The 21,126-nt window shown below is 35.2% G+C and overlaps 1 protein-coding gene across 4 annotated transcripts; it reads right to left on the minus strand.

The window, feature by feature from the left end:
* Window positions 1-1,531: 1,531 nt before the first annotated feature.
* On the minus strand, window positions 1,532-20,432 carry hmgn3 (high mobility group nucleosomal binding domain 3). Of its 4 annotated transcripts, none has more exons than XM_051925576.1 (7): window positions 20,266-20,432; window positions 14,512-14,559; window positions 8,011-8,040; window positions 7,549-7,599; window positions 4,763-4,876; window positions 4,505-4,604; window positions 1,532-2,060 (listed from the first exon to the last, which is right to left on the minus strand). In XM_051925576.1, exons 1-7 carry the CDS (start codon window positions 20,278-20,280, stop codon window positions 2,047-2,049), a joined length of 372 nt encoding a protein of 123 aa, XP_051781536.1. In that variant the 5' UTR covers window positions 20,281-20,432; the 3' UTR covers window positions 1,532-2,046. The 4 variants fall into 4 exon arrangements, with proteins under 4 accessions (XP_051781536.1, XP_028653553.1, XP_051781538.1 ...); XM_028797720.2 differs by having other exon boundaries at window positions 4,763-4,879; XM_051925578.1 differs by lacking the exon at window positions 4,505-4,604.
* Window positions 20,433-21,126: the final 694 nt, after the last annotated feature.

A 21,126-nucleotide genomic window follows, 5' to 3' on the forward strand; every position in this document is an offset into this window, starting at 1 on the left:
CATGGTCTGATGAAGAGTTTTTTTTTTGATTAAACGTCGTTATTTTGTATTAATTCAAATTTCAGTTTAAATTAAAAACCTTAAGGGAAGCAGGTTAATTCAGTTGTTATCGCACTGTGAAGGGATGTTGAAAGGTAGGCTCACCTGTACAGATCCGATGCTGCAAACACAGCTGCATCATCGGCACTTCCAGGAGTGCCAACGCAAATGTCTCGTATCATGCACAGCACCTGTCATCAACAAGGGCCTGGAGAACAATAGATGGCCACCCTTTGCGATTAATGTAATCGCGGTAGCCTTCAGTCGGGGGAAGAATAGGCACATGCGTGCCATCCAGCGCACCGTAAATCTGTGGCACAAGATGCACCAAGGAATTGCGGTATGCAATTTCATTGGCCTCCGCTACAGTCGGAAGTCTGATATAACGCCGCATTAATTTTTCTTTAATAGCGGTGCACACAGCATATACACATCGATGGACGGTAGTTTTACTAACCCCGAAAGTTTCTCCAACTACTCTATACTCGGCGCAGGTTGCCAGCTTGTAAAGGGCGATGGCAATCCGCTTTTGGGTTGGAACCGGTGGTCGGTGGCAACCTGTGATGGGCGCAACATCAGGACTGATGAATCCACACAACATCTCAAACGTTGGCCGTGTCATTATAAAATGTTGCAGTCAGAGATTTTCTGTTAAGTGTCTCTCCACCACCTCCTCCCAGAAGGTCTTATTCCGTCGTCTCTCCCATACCCGTGGGTTTCGTCGCACTGGGGTACTTTCTTCGAGCTCTAGGGCAATCAGACAAGCAACTGCTTCATTCTGCTGTCGTCTTCGGATATTATGTACAATTCCAATTATTTGTGAAACTGAAATAACAGTAAGCTGGCAAATTTCAAAAAACTGTCTGAATAATCTCTCCATTTCTTTGTTTCTTTGTTTAGTGGAGGGGGTGTAACGTGGAAAACAAAAGGTAGATAATTTGCGACATACACAAAATTATGTATGGAAACGGCTCAAGGGCAGATTTTTTTCGTGATACAACAAAAGTTATGCGACAGTTCGTTTTGGGGGGGGGATTACGTCATCACGCACACCATTTTATCGATAAAAAGCCAGTTTGATGGAAACAGGCTGGAGACAGCAAATTTCGCACATTTTTTTTACGTATATTCTGTTTGTCGATAACAAAACGTCGCAAAAAACTGGATGGAAACTTAGCTAGTGACAACAAATCAGAGCTCAGCTCCTCACCTACAAAGCTCTTCATTCAAACCACCTAGAATATGAAGGTCCATGTCTTAAAAAACAACATTAATAATAAAAACCTTTTTATTGTGCCTTTTCCCCACATTTAGAAGAAGCTTATTGTGAAGTTACCATGTTTTTTATTTCTATTTTAAAACTATTATTGTCAATCCTTAAACAAATGCAATTACCATTACAGGGTAAACTATACTCCCTTGGTGGCTCAGGTCCTCTAGAACAAGTGGAGCATTTCTGTACAAAATTATCACAGAAGACACTGACACACCAAACAGGACAATTTTTTTTTTATTTTAAAATATTTCCATTAAAATAATTCCCCAAACAAAGGGTGATTACAACTATTTGCATCCACCCAACCACAAACTTTTAGTACAAAGCACCACTGATTATTGCTATTTAAAAACTGGCAAAAACCCTCAAAAATTAAAAGTAAAAAACATATACAAGTCACTACTAGCACTATGTCTTCTAAAATTAACATAGCAGAAGTTAAGAGCAATGAATACTAACCTGATAACACACTCATAATTTATATTCAGGAGGAAAAAAAACAAACCCACCCACACAGCTGCGAACAGGAATCAATGGTAAAATGCCTCCTACAAGCGACTATTGAAACAGAACACATACTGGCATAGTCCACTACCACAGATCTAAAAAAATTAGCATTTACAAAATACTTGATAAAAAATATTCTTCTGTCCAATTGTACAAGAGGTACATAAAATCAACTAAAAGTTCATGTCAGATGCTTCTCTCATTCTTTCTTCTCATTTGGAGACTCAGTTTTCTGTGCCTAGAAAAAGAAAAAGGGTGAGGGGAAAAAGAGAAAACAAAAAGCAAAAAGCAGTTACCCAACAACCTCTAGAAGGCAGAGGTAACAAAGCCCACGCTACACCACTGCAACACACACCAAGGTCAACCAAGCTGCTTTCTAACTATCTACTAGATACTTAGGGAAAAATAAAAGAGGGGTTCTTAAGAGGTGTTCAGAAGCATTCAAAGAAGTATTCCATTTTTTTTTAAGATTCCATTTGATCTTAAATTTTAAAAATGACATAACAAAAAGCCGACCAAAAACTGACACCAATATATATTTTTCCCTGGAATAGTTCATTTTTGTGTTCCAACAGCTATACTTTTTACAAGAAAACACTGCCTTCTCTATCGCACATCCTGAACAATAAATCTGAGCAAACCTAATCTTAAATTCACATTAGGTTAATGTCACTTCCTCTAAACCTATACTTAATGTCAGTTTAAGCAAAGATCAGGATACCTGCACAATCTGAACTTAAAAACACAGCTTTCCAACTACCCCAATACTTTCGCAATCAAACACTTACCAACTAACTGCTGCGTATTCTTCTATAAGCACAATTTTCTATTACCCCGCAAATACTGCTCAAATTACCCTAAATCACACTTTAGAACCCTAACTTTATTTCAGGATTTTGTGCAAAACAAAGCCCAGCAGATTTTGCTAGGCAACTAGTCAGACTGCATGTCTAATATAATGACTGCAGCTGCTGGATCTCGTTACCTTGAATGGTGTCAAACTATACAATGACAAATCACTGGGATGACTGGCTACATAGTTCCCCACAACTTTTCATTACACAATCAAGTTTCCTACTATATCAGAAAAGTAACGGGAGATCACCACATTTCGACAGCCAACTTCTGTAGTTAGGCTAGTAACTGAACCAAGCACTACCATGTATTTTGAGTTTTGCTGTAATCTATGCCCAACATTTTTCTTTTTCTAAATGAATTGACATTTATGCTAGCTACAAAGTTCCATCATTCCAAAACACTCACTGTCTTCTTTTCTTGCAGCCACACTTCTGTTTGTAGGCATAATACAGAACACTTCTGGTTGGTTGCTCATTGGTTGTCACCTCTTGCAAACATAATTATCTAACCCTATGACTGGCAGGTCACAATGATAAAATATAAGTAGTCTGATTTGGTCATAACAAGTGGCTATGACACTTGCTACTGGTTAAGTGTGCATGCTCATACTTTGGCGCTTACAATTTATTTTAATTTTGCTCAATGTTTAATGCCAGGTTTTAGTGTTTGCAAATTATGGTGGGAAGAAGGGTGTTCTTTGTAATTGGGTTTCTTTTCTAATACCGTCTTTTTCCGAAAATAAGACACTGTCTTACTTTCTTTTTTGGTCCAAAATACGCACTAGGGCTTATTTTCGGGGGAGGACAAAAATAAAAAGTATATTTATATATTTTTATTTAATATTTATTTATTTTACACAGAATACAGAAATTAAAATTGATTCAATTACAGTCATGTCATCTTCTTCTGGAACATCGTCATAAATCAAGATTTACACCCCTGGAGTCTTCCACAATTCCCTTTTTGTACTCGACGGAATAGCTCTTTCGTTTTGTACTCATTTTAACTGCGGTTAAAAATTATTCACTTTATAAAAAATAAAATTACGTAGAGGAAATAATCAGACTTACAAGACTGAAATGAACAAACACTGTATCTGCACTGTCGCTCAATGTAGACTGCTGCCTTAACGAACAATATGCATTCCGCATATGCATGCCCCCCTCCACCCCCTCCCCCACCTCATTCGACCATACTCTGCGATACGCGCGACGCAGTACAACACAGCAGAGCAGAGCGGACACAATATTTATGTATTCATGCTGCCTTATGTTGTATTTTTAAGATAAATTCCAAGAATTAATTTGAAACGAACTGTAGAGGTAAACAATGAATTTCTCAGAATATTTTATTTCAAACATTTCTCTGAAATACGAGTATTAGGGAAGCTAAACATACTTAATAAATCAACAGCATTTTTTAACGAATTCTTTTTTTCACATTATTTTAACTAGGGCTTATTTTCGGGGGAGGGCTTATATTACAAAAAGTTCCGAAAATCTCGATAGGGCTTATTTTCGGGGGATGTCTTAATTTCGGAAAAAGACGGTAATAATCACACCAGTTCTTTTGTTCTTTACAAAGAACAAAAAACAAGAGTAAAAAAGCCTGTTAAAATTGCCATGCTTTGCCTGTTGAATACAACATTTGCAACAAACAGTCCCTTAATTACACACGTTTGTTGGCTGATAAAAAAACACAAACAAACAAACAAACAAACAAAAACACCAAAATCTCACTCTCCTTCCTTGCAAAAACAACTTAGAAGCAATCAAACAAAACAAAAGCTTGGTCTAGCCACTGCACACAAAGACACTAGCATACCCTTAACTTTCACTGTTTCAGTTTGCCCTTTTACGGATAACAAGCTGGGAGGAGTACTTCTAGATGTAGACACACTAACAGAGGAGCGAGAAATATGGATCTGCAAGTTCACAGGAATTAAGGGGGAAAAAAAAAAGAACATTATACACATGCAACAGAATCAGGAAAAACTTAGTCAACAAATTGGGTTCTCTACACAAGTTCATGACTAATCTAAAACTAAACTCAGGCAGTGGAGTGGTGAAGGCCAGGTGGTACCTCTTCAGTCTTGGTTTCCCCGTTTTCTGCGGGTGCAGTGCCTTCATCTGGATTTTCGGCTTTTTTCCCTTTACCTACTTTCTTGCCTTTGGCTGTAGCCTTTTCTCCTGCTTGCTTCTGGATGGAAGAATCAAAACAAAGAGAAAAAGAAATTCAAAATACAAAGAAAAAAAAACAACTGAGGAGCTCTATCTTTACTTTTATATCAACACCCAGCACAGCAAATGCCCATGATTAAGTGCAAATTAAAATACTACAAAAGCAAAAAAGCAGTCTATACAAAACACCATATGATGCGATACGGATTGTCATCTCCAGTACTAGCAAACTCACATAAATTAATCATAGCAAAGGCGTCAAAATATTTCCTATTGGGACATTTCACAAAGATTAATTGATAACATCTATTTTTCCTTCCTAATTAAATGATTCTATTGCTAAAGTTGATTCCCTTACCTTTTTCTTCATGATGGAAATTACAAAGAACTGCTCAACACAACACCTTAAATATACACAATTATGACAAGAAACTATAACTTTGTTTCTTAAAAAAATCTCCTCTTTGGGTTTCATAGGACTAGAATTTTTAAATTGTCCTTGTCTTAATTATAAACCCAATCATTCAGTGCTTCTTTTAAAGCTTTGTTGGTACCAAAGCACTGCCCTTAAACTACAAAACTCTCTACTATAATTCTGGGTTTTTAGGAGCCAAGTGCCAATGCTGGCAAACAGCAGTCATCAAACTAAATAGGATGCAAGTCCATCACAGTATGCAGTTGCCATTCACCACAACATGAAGATCTTTGGGATGTGGGCAAAAAATTAAGTACCTGGAGAAAATTTATAAAGGATGCAATATGCACAGACAGTGTCCAGGCCAAGATTTGAATTTAGGACTCTTAACTGTGTGGCACTAGCACTAAACACAGTACTATCATGCCACTCAAAAAAGGTGAATACTTATGAACTGTAACAAAAGCTTTAGAAGGGTGCTTGAATACTTTTAGTCCAAATATATGCAGTTTTTTTGTGCTGTCTGGTGTGTGTGTGGTCTAAAAATGTCAAATTCTTGATTTAGGAATCTAATCCTTTATCAGAGAAAACTAAAATATTTCACAAATTAAAAAAGAAATCTAAAAAGATCTGCTCCTTCACACACTTGTAGTTTGGACAAATTTCTAAATCAATGTTGCCTTTTCAAAGTAGAGCAGCAGCTGAGAACCTAATTTCAAAAGTGACCAACGAAGATAAAACATTAAATTACGCATCCCCCAAATGGTTCTCCAAAGTACTAGTTTTACCTGTATCATTAAACAGGAAATGGTACAATTTGTAGTCTTACTTTCTAAATAATCTATGTTTGTTGAGTACAGTAGATATTTAACATTTTCAAATAAGACTTTTTATATTTTTGCCCTTAGACAGTTCTGCAAAAATGTCCCAAAAAGAAAAATTATCCACACCTTTCCCAAGTGAGTCATCTAGTAGCTTGCATATACTTACATTAAAAATTAGCTTACAGAATTACAGAATATATGCAGTTCGTAAAACAACCAAGCAAAAGTTAAGTTTACTGAACAGACCCAACTTTTCTGATTCAACATGCCCTGAAATGTAAATCAAAAATATGAGTGGCTTGTGGTCTTAAAAAGTGAATTCATTAAATGGTAGGGATGCTCCGAGTGATCCGCCACCGATCACAACTAGCCAATTTTCATTATAAAACAAAACAAAAAAAAAAAAAAACACTTGCTTGGTGATCATTAAAAAAGGCCAGTCAAAAAAGCAATGTTTTCAGCCCCTGCTTTTCTAAGCTGTATGGTAATTTAGTTGTAGTACTCCTTTACACAATGTATTACAGTAATTGAGTTTGCACAGGTCTTTTCTTTTCCTTTTTCTTTTGCAAGAACTCCCTGCAGCGTAAACAAAGAGCAATGAGTGGAAGCTTGCTTTATGAGTGAACATGAGGCAATTGGTATATTAGCCTTCACATTAAAGAAAGTGGCATAATAAACTGAGAAAAAAAAAAAAAAAAAGTAAATCGGAGAAGTTGTCCTGTGCAACTAGATAAACGGCAAGAAAAGCTACTTTATGGAATTCAGACCTTTATTTTGTCCTTTAAATTAAAATAGACACTGCTTGAGTTTGGACAGCATGCTTCTTTAAAATGCAGCAGCTTACACTTTCACTTGGTAAAAGAGAAGAAAGGCAAACTTGAAATTGCTGCTTATTAACAAAATACTTTTTTAAAAAGATCTGTACTGTGTTTATTATTTGTTGCTGTGTCATACAGCACAGGTTTTCTTTCATGCCATATGTATGGATAAGTATTTTTGTACATATTTTATTAGTTAAAGTATGTATTTTATGGAAATCATTTTAGTATTTTATGGTCACTGAACAATAAGCCTATAGAATTTAATTTTTGTTAATAACTTCATTTTTTAATACCTGTCATCTATAGGTTAATTATAAAAATACACTGTAATATAGGACATAAAACTTCAATTTGTCTGGTTATGCAAGAGATTAGTGTAAAAAGGGATAAAGATAAAAAAAACAAAATAACAACAATAAACCAATTATATAACATGAAATCTGTGATCAGTATTGGCTTTAAAAAAACCTGATCGGAGCATCCGTACTAAATGGAAAAAGTAAATTATAGTTATGGTCTCCAAAGACCCATCTGTGAACCCAATATGCATTCTTTAATAGAGGGTCTGTAACATACTGTGAAAGCAATTTATAGCAAATGTTTACACAGCAAATTGGTTCCTTTTTACCTTAATGGCCGGCTTCTTAACTTTAGGTTCTGGCTTCGGCTGAGCAGGTTTCTATAAGTTATGTATGACAAAAAAAGGTGTTGTAAATGTATTTTTTTCATGGCATAAAACACTAATATTTAAAAGGATAAAAAAAATAAATAAAAACTTGCAAACAAAATATTTTAACTTTTCACAAATTAACGCAATGTTAGCCTTTTATTACATAGTTAAGTACATCTTACAAACATTTTTAAATTATATTAAAAGGGTTAATTAATGATTTTTACTGATTAATCTGTATTTACATGCTTTTTAATACCTTAACAGCACAATAAAGCTGGTTCTTCCATTTAGTCACTCATTTGTTACTAAAAGTAACAAAGTATTAACATGTAAATAAGCAATGAGAACAATGAACCCAATCATATTCTGAACAATAAGCAGCAATACTTTAGTAAACAAAAAAGTGTGCTCACTTACAGCAGACAATCTTGCAGATTTTCTTGTTGGCTGAAGAGAAATTAAAGAGGAACAAATATTTAACATTCATAAAGTAAAGTAAAATAAGTAAACCTCATTTTGGCATTTAGCAGCAAATGTTAGCCAAAGTTCCAGTTCTTCAATTCAGTAACGTGCAAAAACGTTTCTTGTTTAAATGATATAATTAATTATACATTCCCTCCTGTCCTTCCAAGGAATAGTATTGCTTCTAACTGTTTCAAGGTTTGTGCTCATTTACAACAAAAAATAACCAAAAAAAAAACAAAAAAACTCAAATTTCAAATTTGTTGCCCAAGTTTGAATATTTTAACAAAAATAGCCATATTAAAACTAATTCCATCCAATGTTAGCAAGTGCAGATGTGAACATCCTATGATAAAGCTCCTGGCTTTATTCCCATTGATGCCAGAGTAGGACAAGCTTTCAAAATATATAACATATTGTATCAGCAAATAAAAATAGTTTACAGATTCCTTGTGATTAAGGAGAAATAAGATAACTGCTCATGCGAAATCTATTTTGATCGCTTTTTGGAATAAGAATGAATTATGGGTACAACTAAATTCTGGTTTTGTATTCCACAATTAACTGTCTTGACACATGGCATGTCAGTAATGTACTGTACAATGTTGAAAGAAAAAAAAAAACACAAACCATACTTAGCTAACAGAACAGTGGACTAAAGTGTAAACATTATCATGTTTTTCTAGGTTTTGGGAGAAATCAATTGTAACTGGTTTCTTGCACTGAATATGAATTTGATTTAGCTTCTGCTGTAAATCAAATCATTACAGTTAATCTATGTAACTTGTATAAGTTTGATTATTTAATCTATATGCTAAAATAAACAAACAAACAAAAACACCAGGTAAGGCAAGTATCCTTTAATTTTTCAGTTTGAAATTCTAATCTAAAAGTGGGATTCTTACTTGTTTATGTTCACAATACTTTGTTAGTTTCAAGGTTTATACAACTTCAATATATTGAGATTTACAAATAACAACCTTAAATCTTTCAGGTTTTTTGTAAGTAATCTAATTAGTACAGTAATGAAAAATCAAGAATTTATACTTTAAAGTATACTGTAAACCATACTGCTTTAAGCATACTCAATAATGTGTATAGTTTTATTATTTATTTAAATTTCACAATAATGTTTTTTTCTAACTATGTGACCAGAGTGACAGGGCAATCATACAAATATTAATTTTTACTTTGTTTTCCTTGGAGTTATTGTTAGTTGGAGTTGTTATTTTGAGACTCAACAGATCAAAAAAACAATGGCTGCATTTAATGGTCAAGAAGTACTGTATATTGCAGCACTAGCTTCTATAGATCTATTCAGCTTCCAGTAGTAATTAACTGTGTTTACACCAAGTAGTACTTAGGCAATAACTTTGTTGGTCTCCGGTGTATTTAATGAACAATCTGTTCTAAAGAATTCTTGATGTTAAAGTCCATCGGTTTTCAAAACCTGCTTATATAGTTCAGTACTAGAGTAAGTCAGTGCCTATCCCAGCAAGAGGGGCACAAGGCGAGAACAAACACTTGGTTGGTTTACAGCTGAAACTTTACCTAACAAGTACATGTTTGCAACATGAAAGGAAAACCAAAGAAGAGTTAAAAAACACAGACAAATTCTCCCCATTCCCTGAAAAATTAAACTTGTTGCTGAAATGGTAAGTAAAATACAGGGGGGTCCTCAGGTTACAACGTCTCAACATACGACGTTTTGGGTTTATAACGCTCACTCCCATATAAAAACTTACAAAAAAAAATTGAGACGCGAGTGTTTCGGCTTACGTCCTTAGCGTCGTACTTACAGACTATTTGGGCGAACTACTGTAGTTTGGTTGCGCAGGGCGGAAGTATGTGGCGTTTGAGTGAGGGAGTTGGCGAACTAGTTTGGTTCCGCGTGTTGCTTTGTTTGGCGACTTTTTGGCCCTTATCATGGCTCCTAAACGAAAGTCAGAGTCTTCAGATGGTAGTGCTTCGAAGAAGAGGAAATCCATCATGATGGAAGTGAAATTAGACATTGTAAAGAGATGAGAAGGAATAATGGTAAGGAATTTTTTTCCCCACTCATTTGTCATTTTTTATGTTACTACAGTGCAGTGTACAGTACCGTACATTTATGTTCTTTTCCTTTATCTGTGGCTTAGTTGTGTTTTTATGTTCTAGATTATGATATTTCAAATGTGTTAGGATAGGTAAGTGACTTAGGCTAGGGTGTGTTTCGACTTACACCAAAATTCGGGTTACATCACTGTTGTAGGAATGGAACTGTGTCGTAACCCGAGGACCCCCTGTACACAAAAAAAGCATCACTTTTGTTTCATTTGAATTTTCACCTTATTTAGGGAAAAATGGTTGTTTGCATACATTTGTGTTAAATATTGCCAAAAGTCCAGTGCATAATAAAAGAAAATCAAAACAACAAAAAAAAACAAAACAAAGAATTCATCTGCCATTAATGAACTAGTTTATTAGGACAACTGGGTGGCACAGTGACCCCACAGCTCCCGGTCACAGTCAGTGTTGACACGGAATTCTCTCTGTGTGTAGGTTTCTACTCACATTTCAGAAAACAGGCTTTTGAGACTGCTGTATGACTTTAAATTGGCCCTGTAAGCACGACTCTATGTGACTGTGTTCCCTATGAGGTGCTGCTGTCCAAGCCCTACACCTAAAGATGCTGAGATGGATGCCGAATTAAAATTATTTGGTTGTAAAAATGAATGGATTGATGGTTGGATTTTCCAAGAACATTACTGTGAGTACTTATTTATATGCATTCCAACAGATGGTCATGATTACTTACCAATGGCAACACTATCAAAACCAATTCTGTGTCTGTGGGGTGTACTGCATTCCTCCATGTAACACTTATTCTTTCTATACTGTATCATTTTCTCTGGGAGATTACCACCTGACCTTCACTGTTTCCTTTAATGTGCTTATGTCACAAAAGTATGTGAATTTCTGAGCTTATGGGGTTGAACTTAATTAAAATGTCAGAAGTAACTTAAGCAATTATAGGCTTGTTTATTTAAAATTATTAAATACCTACCAAAAGCTCTTGTTTTGTAACTTGCTTGTAAAATAAACTGTAGTCAGCAATCATTCACAAATGAATCTTTAAGTATTTATTTAAAAAAAATACAATTTGTTCTGTATCTTTGAATATTTGTAATTATTGTTAAATTTGAATAGAGTCAAAACAAAAAAAAATACAGGCAGACAACAGAAACCATTCCTACACAGAAAATCAGTCTGATACATAGCACACTTACACAGACATTCCCTGGGTGTTGCTGTGGTAAGACACACACTGTTAAAGATTGCCGTAGGCAGAGGTTGAAATAGGCTGTGTAGGGTCAGAAAATGATACTTGACAGCAATTTGCCATACAATGCTCTGGCTGGAGTATGGCAAATATCTAAGTTCCACATGTATGAAGGAAACACAAGGTGATGTGGATTAAGGAACACATACACTGAAAAGCAATTGCCTGATTGAATACATTTCAGTTCCTTCTTATTTATGCTGATGGAAAGACAAGCACCCACAGATCCATTCCTACAGGAGGTTGATATGGGCAATGAAATGGTGAAAAGTATGTTTATACATTAAAAATGTTGGGCAAAGTTTTAATGTTGCAGAATATAAAACCATCAATTCCAATTAAACTCTGCCCTTTGTGGCATTAGAGTACCCATCTGATAATGGCCATTTTCAGCAAGATAATTATTTATCTCTACAAAGACAGGAAAGTCCTGTAATGATTTAACGAACATGAAAGCAAATTCAGCTTAAAGCAATGATCTTCCTAATAATAGTAAGATTTCAAACATTTGTGGTATACAAAAAAATGTATTTCAAGAAGTGGTTCACCTCCCGAAAAAGTTTCAATACCTACAGAATATCAAATAAAACAATGTGTAAATGTTCTCTGCAACAATATTAAACCATATTAAAGCCTCTATCCACAAACAACAGATATTTCTCTAGTTTCAACATATGTAAACTTCAAAAGATATAATGTTTAAATGGACTGACAAACTAAACAATGTAATCTTACAGAAAACCATATATTGCATTCATAACGTGAGGAAAACTGGCACCGTGGATCATGTACTACCCAGGTGTAAGAATGCTGCATATATCCTGGACATAACATTACTGGTGACATGTCAAAAGAATAGTCAGTGCTGTGCATTCCAATACAAATTTTTTTTTTATAATTAGATAGCATTTACAGAACAGGTTCTGAAGCTTTGGTGGTTTGTTTTATCCAGCTATCAGAAATATAACTACTACAATCTTAAAATGAATGCAGAAACTAAAACCTAATGAGGATTAAAAAAATTTAGCCTTTATGAACTTTAAAAATTAACTTTGATTAAGCAGTTTGTGCAGCTGAATATCAGTCTGGTAATATACTTCTTTAATGCGTAAAAAAAAAAAAAAAAGTTATTTTGATCAAAAAAGGCGCAAGAGAAATCTGATTTTAATTGAGTCGTAACATTTCTCCTAAGTGTTATCACGAAGCACAATTATGAAAGCAGAGAAATTATGAAACCTTTTAGACTATCTGTTTGGTGTTCAGCTTCATCCAAACAAGAAGAACTTCTATCTCATCTTAGCAAAGAAACCATTGTGAGTACACCAATAGTAATTCAACATTATGGAACTGCATCTGCACCTGGATCAGCTGTAACTTATACCTGAATTGATGCATTACTTTTCATCTTTTTAATTCAGATAATTTTACTTGTTTATTTTTATACAATCTGTGGTTTAAAATTACATTAAAAGTTTAATTCATTTTTGTATCATAATGTTTTCACAGTAGCACACCAAACCAGGTTTCAAATAACCTTTTTCAACTCAAGTACTATCCTGAATATGCATTTCATTTTAAAATACATTACATATCATGTATGCAGAATTCTCCTGATAAAGAATTAAGATGAGATGCAGAACTACTGGAAATATATTTGCATGTGCCTGTCGTAACTTGTTTGATTTATTGAAAAGTTAGCTGAAAGACACATTTTAATCAAACATGAGTATACCCTAAAATAAAACATCTTCTCAGCTTTTTTTCTTTGACCAACCATGTAATCTTAAAATAGATAAATAAATAAATGACATGATCATTGCTTTACCCAGATCAACCTATACAGGCAAGCATTTTCATACTATGAGGATTTAAAACCCAAGGCGCAGTGCTACTGTGGAAAGGTCTTAAGTAATCAACTACTGAAATTACATTCCTAATATGAAAAAAAGAACTTGTTTAACTGGGTACTGGTTGCCTCATCTTGGTTAAAATATAGTGTAGATGGAAATTGTACACCCCATATAAAAAAGAACTTAATGAAAATTAAAAAAAAAAAAACATAAAATAAACGTTAATTAAACAGACATTTTAAATGTCAAAACTATCTCCAACTAAAACATCAGCTACAGCGTGCATTTAACATTACAGGCACCAGATTCAGATTCCTAAAAATGCTGTGTAAGTGTATACCTTACAATGTGCTAAAGCACCTCCATCACAGCAGCGCCTAAATGTACTTACAAGAACACAGAAACAACTTTCTCTTGAACATGGTGAAGTCTTGTTTAGGACAAAATTCAACCTGTCCCTATATACACTTCTCAAAGTATGGCAAGTAAAATATAGTGAAGGACAGAATCAAAGAAATTTACATGAGTGTGTGAGGCCCTTTTGTGACATATGAAGTGAAGTATAATAGTTTAACTTTGGTTTAACTAATACTTTAATTATAACAAGTTATTACTGGTAAAGATAATGTCAATACCGCATGAATCGCATTATTTATTGATGATAAAATGTCAATTTTATTATGAAAACAAGTAACTTAATTTTAATAATAAGCAAATTGTTTTAAAAATTATGTAGTTACCCGCTTTGATTAAAGGTGAGCCACTTGTTGGAAAAGCAAAGTTAACTATATGTACTTGAATATATTTTGTAAACTGTTTTACCAATTGATCTGCTTAAGCACTGTGAGATGGACATGCTATGTCAAAGCAAATAATGTACCTTATAACAGATGTCTGTTTATCAGCATTTGTCCTATATAAACGTGAAAACAAACCAGGTCACTAAAAAAGGAAAGGGAGTTCTAGATTAAGTGGAATGTTTCTGCATGTCATCATATCTCAATAAAACCGCTTTGTATAATGGATTGGTTTGTTGGGCTTTATGGAACATAATGAATACAAAGACTATTCTAATTTCAGTATTAAAATGATTCTACATTGTTGAAACTTCAAATAGTTTATCTTTTTCCTTGATGCACAAACAACAAGTCTGAGGCCAACAATTTTTATCTCTAGTTAGCTGAAGGCACTGGGATATATGGTCTTTTAAAAGATTCAAAATAATATAAGTATGTTCTGCATTATGTAGTTTTGAATATTAATATTTCTCCCCTTTCCACTTACCTCCTTTGCTACTTTTGTGGATTCTTTGCCTTCAGCACCCTCTGGAGACTACAAAAAATAAATATATATATATTAATAGTGCTTCTGTATTATTTAACAAAAATGACACAGAATGAATTAAGACCAGCAGGTTTAATTTAACTATAAACTAAAATAAGTATATAAAAATGTATAAATACACACTTTCTGTATTATAATGAACACTACAAATGTATAAAATTATTTTCAAGATTATCTATCTGAAAAGAAATGTGTGAGATCTAGGTGGCTAAACCGACATCATGGCAGCTATATACTTGTACCACTTTGTTTCATATAACTGACAGGTTAAATGTTTACTGGTGGCTGCTATTAAGCATCTATCATCTCTCTTCAAAAATATTTCTTCTAACATTTAAAAAGCCCAATAATATTGAGTTAATTCAACTACCCACCTCCATCAGCATGTTCTGCATAAAATGACCGTGTCACGGCCAAAAATCCACTTTCCCACTTCCTCTTTATTACTAATGACTACAGTGAGAGAAGTATTTGTCTTTAAACTTGATCTTTCAATTACACAACGAAGAAGACTAAGTATCTTATGCTGGCCAAATGACAAGCATTTAAATGGTTAGCAAGAGTCTGCATGTGTAAGGAGCTCTACAGCACTGTCTTCTTGGGGAATAATCAAAAAGCACAATATATGGTAGTGCAATAAGCATTTTTGGTGAAATAGGATAAAAAAATAAATAAATAAAAATCATCCAGATGGGTACAAGAAGAGAAATCAAAAACAAAAATGTCAAAACCAACACAAAACTTGAACGATGCATAAAGATTAAAAACAACTGTATGAGTGCAGTTCAACGCAATATTTAAACAGATGGATTACTACAAGTGTATTAAAATGCATGTGGACAACAAATGTCAACCACTTTCTTGACCTTCTCATCCATGTCATGAAAATTTGCATGGATGTGTAATCCTTTTTTTCATTGGGGTTGTCAGATTCCCAATGTGAAATTTCAGATAGTGTAGATTAAAATGTGCACTAAAAAGTTTAATACACAAATATGTATTTAAAGTATTAAAGTCTTTATTCAGTGCTCTGGATGCAAGACTGGACGCTACATAACATTTCTTGATTATTCAGAAGCTCATCTTATATTAGAACATTTCTTTAGTTTGATAGCCTTATTTTCTTATAATATACATGGATGAGATATTTGAACAGTTTAGCTATTGGCCAGTTATGTAGGTTTGACAGAATGATTGGTCTTCTTGTTTGTCAAACTTCTCTACTAGTATCATCAATAAAACACTCTCCTTTTCAAACGCTAAATGGTCAGTGGAGCTTTCCTTTCACCTGGAGGAGCAGGCCCTTGTTGGATTATCAATACCTAAACTCTTGTAAAATGTGCATTTGAAAGCTAATACACTTCAGATAGAAGCCTATCATGGCTATAATGTGTGCAAGGCAGAAATTGTCTACATTTTATATAAACTGGGAAACTCTCAGTCTTCGTGAATTTCATAAACTGAGCAGTTGATGTACTATGTTATTAGAATTCTTACTACAGAATTCAAAACAATATTTTACAGATGCATATAGATTTTCTTTAGTCTACTTGGATAAATGTATTAGGTACAAAAGTTGCACACAATATATAAAATTTTTAAACTGGAAAACAAAAGGTATAGAACTATACTCCAGTTATTCCCAAGTAGATGAATACAAGCACTCTAACAAAATGACAGCAGGCAGACAGCATCAGTATAGCTGTATATTATTAGGGCAGAACAATTCTTAGGCACTCTACAAAAAGATGTTTTCATTTGCCTCTCATCATATTCACACGAGGTCTGCAGTGTGTTTACAACTGACTTTTAAGCAAGAGTGTACAGACTATAATCAATATTTCATCACTGCAATCTCCATCCCAGGACATGCACGTCCATTGCTACCAGCAATAAATCTCTGTATGCATGTGAAAAATATGAGTAACAATTAAAAAAGAAAGAAAAAGTCTTTAAAAAAAGTGGATGGGACAAAGAAGGACATGTTTTTGGTGGAACTTTAACTGGTAATGAGAACCAGTTTAATAAATAGTGTAAATATGTATCTGATGTAGACATCTGAATAATAATAGTGTGGTAGATTACTTTAAAATCAGTGTTTCATGGATTCTGTACAGGAGTACTATCTTTCATTCTTTGTTCAAACCAATTTAATTAGAGGACTTAGTCCTGCATTAAAATAACTCCACAGTTTAACTGAACGTATTTTTTTTATTGTTTATAGATGTAACATGGTCATACAGAAATTCCCAATTAGTTTGCTTTACTTACTTTATCATCAAATTTTGTTTTAATGTCAGAGAGTTATTAGTTTTCCTAAACTTTTTTAGGATCTCTATTTGTTTCTTTTACATAATTTGTAGTAACTACTTTGAGATGGACAATCCAATTTGAATTAACAGCTCTTCTCTAGGACACACAGTTATTAACTCTGGGGTTTGTAAAGGTACTTAAAAAGTAATTTCACCACCAAGGTTGAAAAATACTGCTGGAGCTTTACATTTACTTATGATTATGTGAATTATTCTTTTTAATTGCTTAAGTATAATCAAGCAAAACTACAAAATTCCAGAAAGGAGGTTGAAAACAGTGTGAAAAAAGAATGACCTTTAAAGGGTTGAGGTTAAAAGGTCAACGACCCAAGAAGGAAGATCCACAAGATAGTGAAAAAAATTAAGTGCACTATCATAACTTAGTTATCTGCAGCAGGCCCTCAGATGTCTAGGCTTTGGAAAATAAAGTGAAACGTATGCATTTTTATACTCAGAAAAAAAGGATTGTATTAACAAAAACTGTCAAAATAGATAGACAGAAAAGACAGTTGAGCAGACAGTGGGAAAAGCATGATGCAACTCAATCACTAATGTAAGATGATAGGGCAGAAACAGTATGCCTCGCAAAAAACTTGAATATAGACTTGTGCTGTACACTCACTGTGATTATGCCTTCAAGAAACTGAGCATATATGTCAAATGATCAGTACTAGAAGGCCATCACACCACAAAGAATACACACATGGACCAATGAAAGCCTTTACAAATTGACCAAATGTTGATAAGTAGTAATCCGAATACAAACATTTGTGTCTGTCCAGATAGTATGACCCAATGACTATGACACAAGACTTTCAAGTGTAAGGAAAACTTTTACAACTCCCTTCCCTTCTTCACAGTGTGAATGAACCTCCCTGGATTACAACTATTAAACAAGTACATAGAAAAGTACTTATACTGGATGTTGGGATATTACTAACAACATAAATCAACAGGTAAAAATAACTGTTGCTTGATTTAAGCTTGCAACACAAATTGGTTTTAAAACTAGTATTTGTTTTTGTCTAGTTTATGGGGAAAATTGGTGGAAAGGACAAATTGACACTGCATGCAAACACATACTCAACAGTGACATTTGTTTTTTTTTTTTTTTGCAAAATTAGTTTCTACCAAAAAAGTGTAGAATCCCATCCATTACATTGCATTTTTTGTGTGTGTGGGGGGGGATATTAAAAAAAAAAGGCCAAAACCCAAACCAGGGACAAGCAAACTTAGTCATAGAAGTAAATCTGACAAACATTCTCTACTCTGAGTGTGTGATTGAACATCTTGAACAAATCCTGCTCCATGTATTTAAAAGATAAAGGAGTGAATTTTGAATGTCTCTGAAAAATGACATTTTAAGGTTACTATTATCAGTTGCAGACAACCTACTTAAGTACACTGTCAATAGAAGCAGTGTGAAAGGCAAATACTACACAATACCTGATCATGCACAAAGGCATCTGCTAATCAGTCAATGCAGTATAAAAACCTTTCAGGAAGATTTTAATAGAAACTGGAAAAATTAGGGCCTTATCTCAACAAGTAACATCAAGGCAAACATCTGCTGGACTGGAAAAGGATAATCACATCTGACAAACGGGACGCCTGAGATTTAGCACGTAGATCAAGTGCAACATTAGGGTGTCCAAGATCAATCATACTGGGCACTGTGGACAATACAAGGACCACTGCTCTACTTTAACACGGTTAGAGGAAAGTGAAACCCATCACACAAGGCTGCACGCGTGCTGCTACAAGCTGCACACACCATACCAACACTGAACTCTCTTGAAGAATTTTAAACAAAAGATCCCATCACTTTTAGCCCCAGTCTTGCTGGCCTTGTTCTGGAGGCATTTCATGGCAACAGCAATTCAAATTTCCCTCTGGGAATGGAGGCTGGCAGTTCCTCCAATGGGATATTTATATCTTGTAATCTACATACATCAGGACGTGTATTGAAGGGAGCCGGCCATTGCTTTTCATCGATTCCAGACATTTCTGTTAACCTTGAAGCATATCTCTAGTGCGGAACTTGTAAAACCCCGCCCCTCTCTGTCCACGTCAATCACAATTTAGGCGGGAAACGCGGTTACTCTCGATGACCCGCCTTTTATTCAAATCTTTGCCTAAGGCTGCAAACGTGTAGGCGAAAGATAAAGAGTAACGCGACCGCTGCGGACAATGGAAAGAAACACGGGGAAACCTTTACTAGTCGTTTAAATGGATGAAAGTTCACGAATCACAAAAATAAACGAAAAAATTCGCTTGATAAAAAATGCCAGGAGACGCGCTAACAAAATTAAACACAACGGGGAAGCGATGTGCTCATATCGCTTCTAACTTTGCATCACGTAGGTGCTGCACTTTAAACGGCAGCAGTTATGTAGGGGCATTTAAATGCATAAAATCGAATATCCTTTGGCAATACTTGCAATATCAATATCAATTTCAGTAGCAGATTCAAATAACTTAAAAGCGCATTGCAGATTCGTACCAAATAGCACAAAACCAATACATTTCACGCAAACCACCATCACTGCCTCCCGAAACATCGCGTTCTACAGGATTGTATTTTGCGAAATGGAGCTCCTCTGCCTCCCTGGAGCACGCGACCATCTGAATTTAGTCGCTTTGTCAGCACCTGAACTTTACACCACTTTTCTGTCACATCTAACATGCAGTAAATATATGCAGCTATGTAAGATGAAAAATACTCATTTCTAATCTAGCACCGCTTAAATGATCCGTTGCCCACTTCGGCAAAACTGGTGATGGTGTTCACTCCTGGTGCCGAGCACTGCGCAACCCCTCCCCTCTTCAGCCTATCGGCGCCTTTTCCATTGATTGACAACAGACTTGGTTACATACGGGTCTTTAACCAGAGCGAGGGAAGGAGGAGGACAGCGATGGAGGAGGGTGTCGGTTTAAATATGGCTTTCCCCCCTCTCATCTTTGAGTAAAAATTGAGTCTAAGATTAGTCATATTAAACCCTATCATGACGAGGGTGCGGAAAAGTGGCGGCAGCGAACTCAATAGTTCCTTGCTGCGTCGTTATGTGTGTACAAATAATTTTAAGTGCACTTGGCAGACACCAGTGGGCTACACTGGAAATCACTCTAACGCGGTTAGAGGGAAAAAGAAATGACAGCGCGCAGATGAAACGAGTCATTCACTACGAACATCATGGAGGGCAAGATTATAGTAAAGAGAAAAACATAACCCACCGACAAATAAACCGACTGCCTTAAAATTATTGGCGAAAAATCTAGGGACATTTATAATATTTTCGACATTATTTTTTAAAGTAACATTTTTCCAATAATCCACTAAAAAGACCGAAATGGTGTTTTAGAAAAAAAAAAAAAACCTTACCTTCCTTTTCGGCATGGTGTAGCGAGGATTTTTTAAATTTTTTTGGAATAAAAGGAAAATAACAACTAAGCTAGCTGAACCTCGATCAAGCAAGGCGCGAGTTTCTAACTAACACAGAATACAGGATCAATATCTAAACACCTCCAATAATAACATGTTAATGATATGCAAGCGTCTGAGGTCGCCCCTCATTTTGTCATTGGAGAGTTGACCGAGATGGACTAGCCAACTGTCCACTTACATTGAAGGCTTTGCCCACTATGCAAATTGATGTTTCCGGCCCATTGGCGCGAAGCGCTCCAGAGGCACTATTATTGGCTAATCATGCTAGATAAGCAAATAAAAAACGATACTATTGGCGGTGGAGAGACTGACCGCGAGGGAGACTCGGTAGGCTCCAATCAGGATGCGACAACTCTGACGCGGGCATTCGTCATTGGCTGCCGTGCGACTAGCGAAGCCACATTTTGGGTAATGTAGTGATGAAACGTTGTGTTGTAAAACAAAAGAACGCTACAGAGGGAGCTTAGTTTGCCCTTTGTGAAAAGTGACGGCTGGCATTATTCTTTGTGTGCACCTACGCTCTATACGCAAACAAACAGAGTGTAGCCTTTGTGACATTCTCCGTTCCAGTCTGATCGTGATTTTTACCCCCCCACCACCATCAAGAACAAGGCTCCAGAAGTTTGCCGGCGGACGCTCTTGTCGTGACATTGAATGGCAATTTCTAGGCTCAGTGAAATGGAGTCCTTTGCTGTCGCACTGGCTAATATAAGAAACAAAACACCTTCACGTATGATTTGCTTAAGGGTAAAAAATATATTATTGGCTTCAAAAACAATCCAGCAAAACACGGTGGGA

The sequence above is a fragment of the Erpetoichthys calabaricus genome, chromosome 3 (assembly GCF_900747795.2).
Source record: "Erpetoichthys calabaricus chromosome 3, fErpCal1.3, whole genome shotgun sequence".
Lineage (NCBI taxonomy): Eukaryota > Metazoa > Chordata > Cladistia > Polypteriformes > Polypteridae > Erpetoichthys > Erpetoichthys calabaricus.

What these genes read in the sequence shown, in the direction of transcription:
- hmgn3 (XM_028797720.2), bottom strand. An exon ending in AATCTGCAAGATTGTCTGCT is followed by an intron (nt 7,600 to 8,010) that starts GTAAGTGAGCAC and finishes CATAACTTATAG; the next exon opens with AAACCTGCTCAGCCGAAGCC. An exon ending in GGGAAACCAAGACTGAAGAG is followed by an intron (nt 4,605 to 4,762) that starts GTACCACCTGGC and finishes GTGAACTTGCAG; the next exon opens with ATCCATATTTCTCGCTCCTC.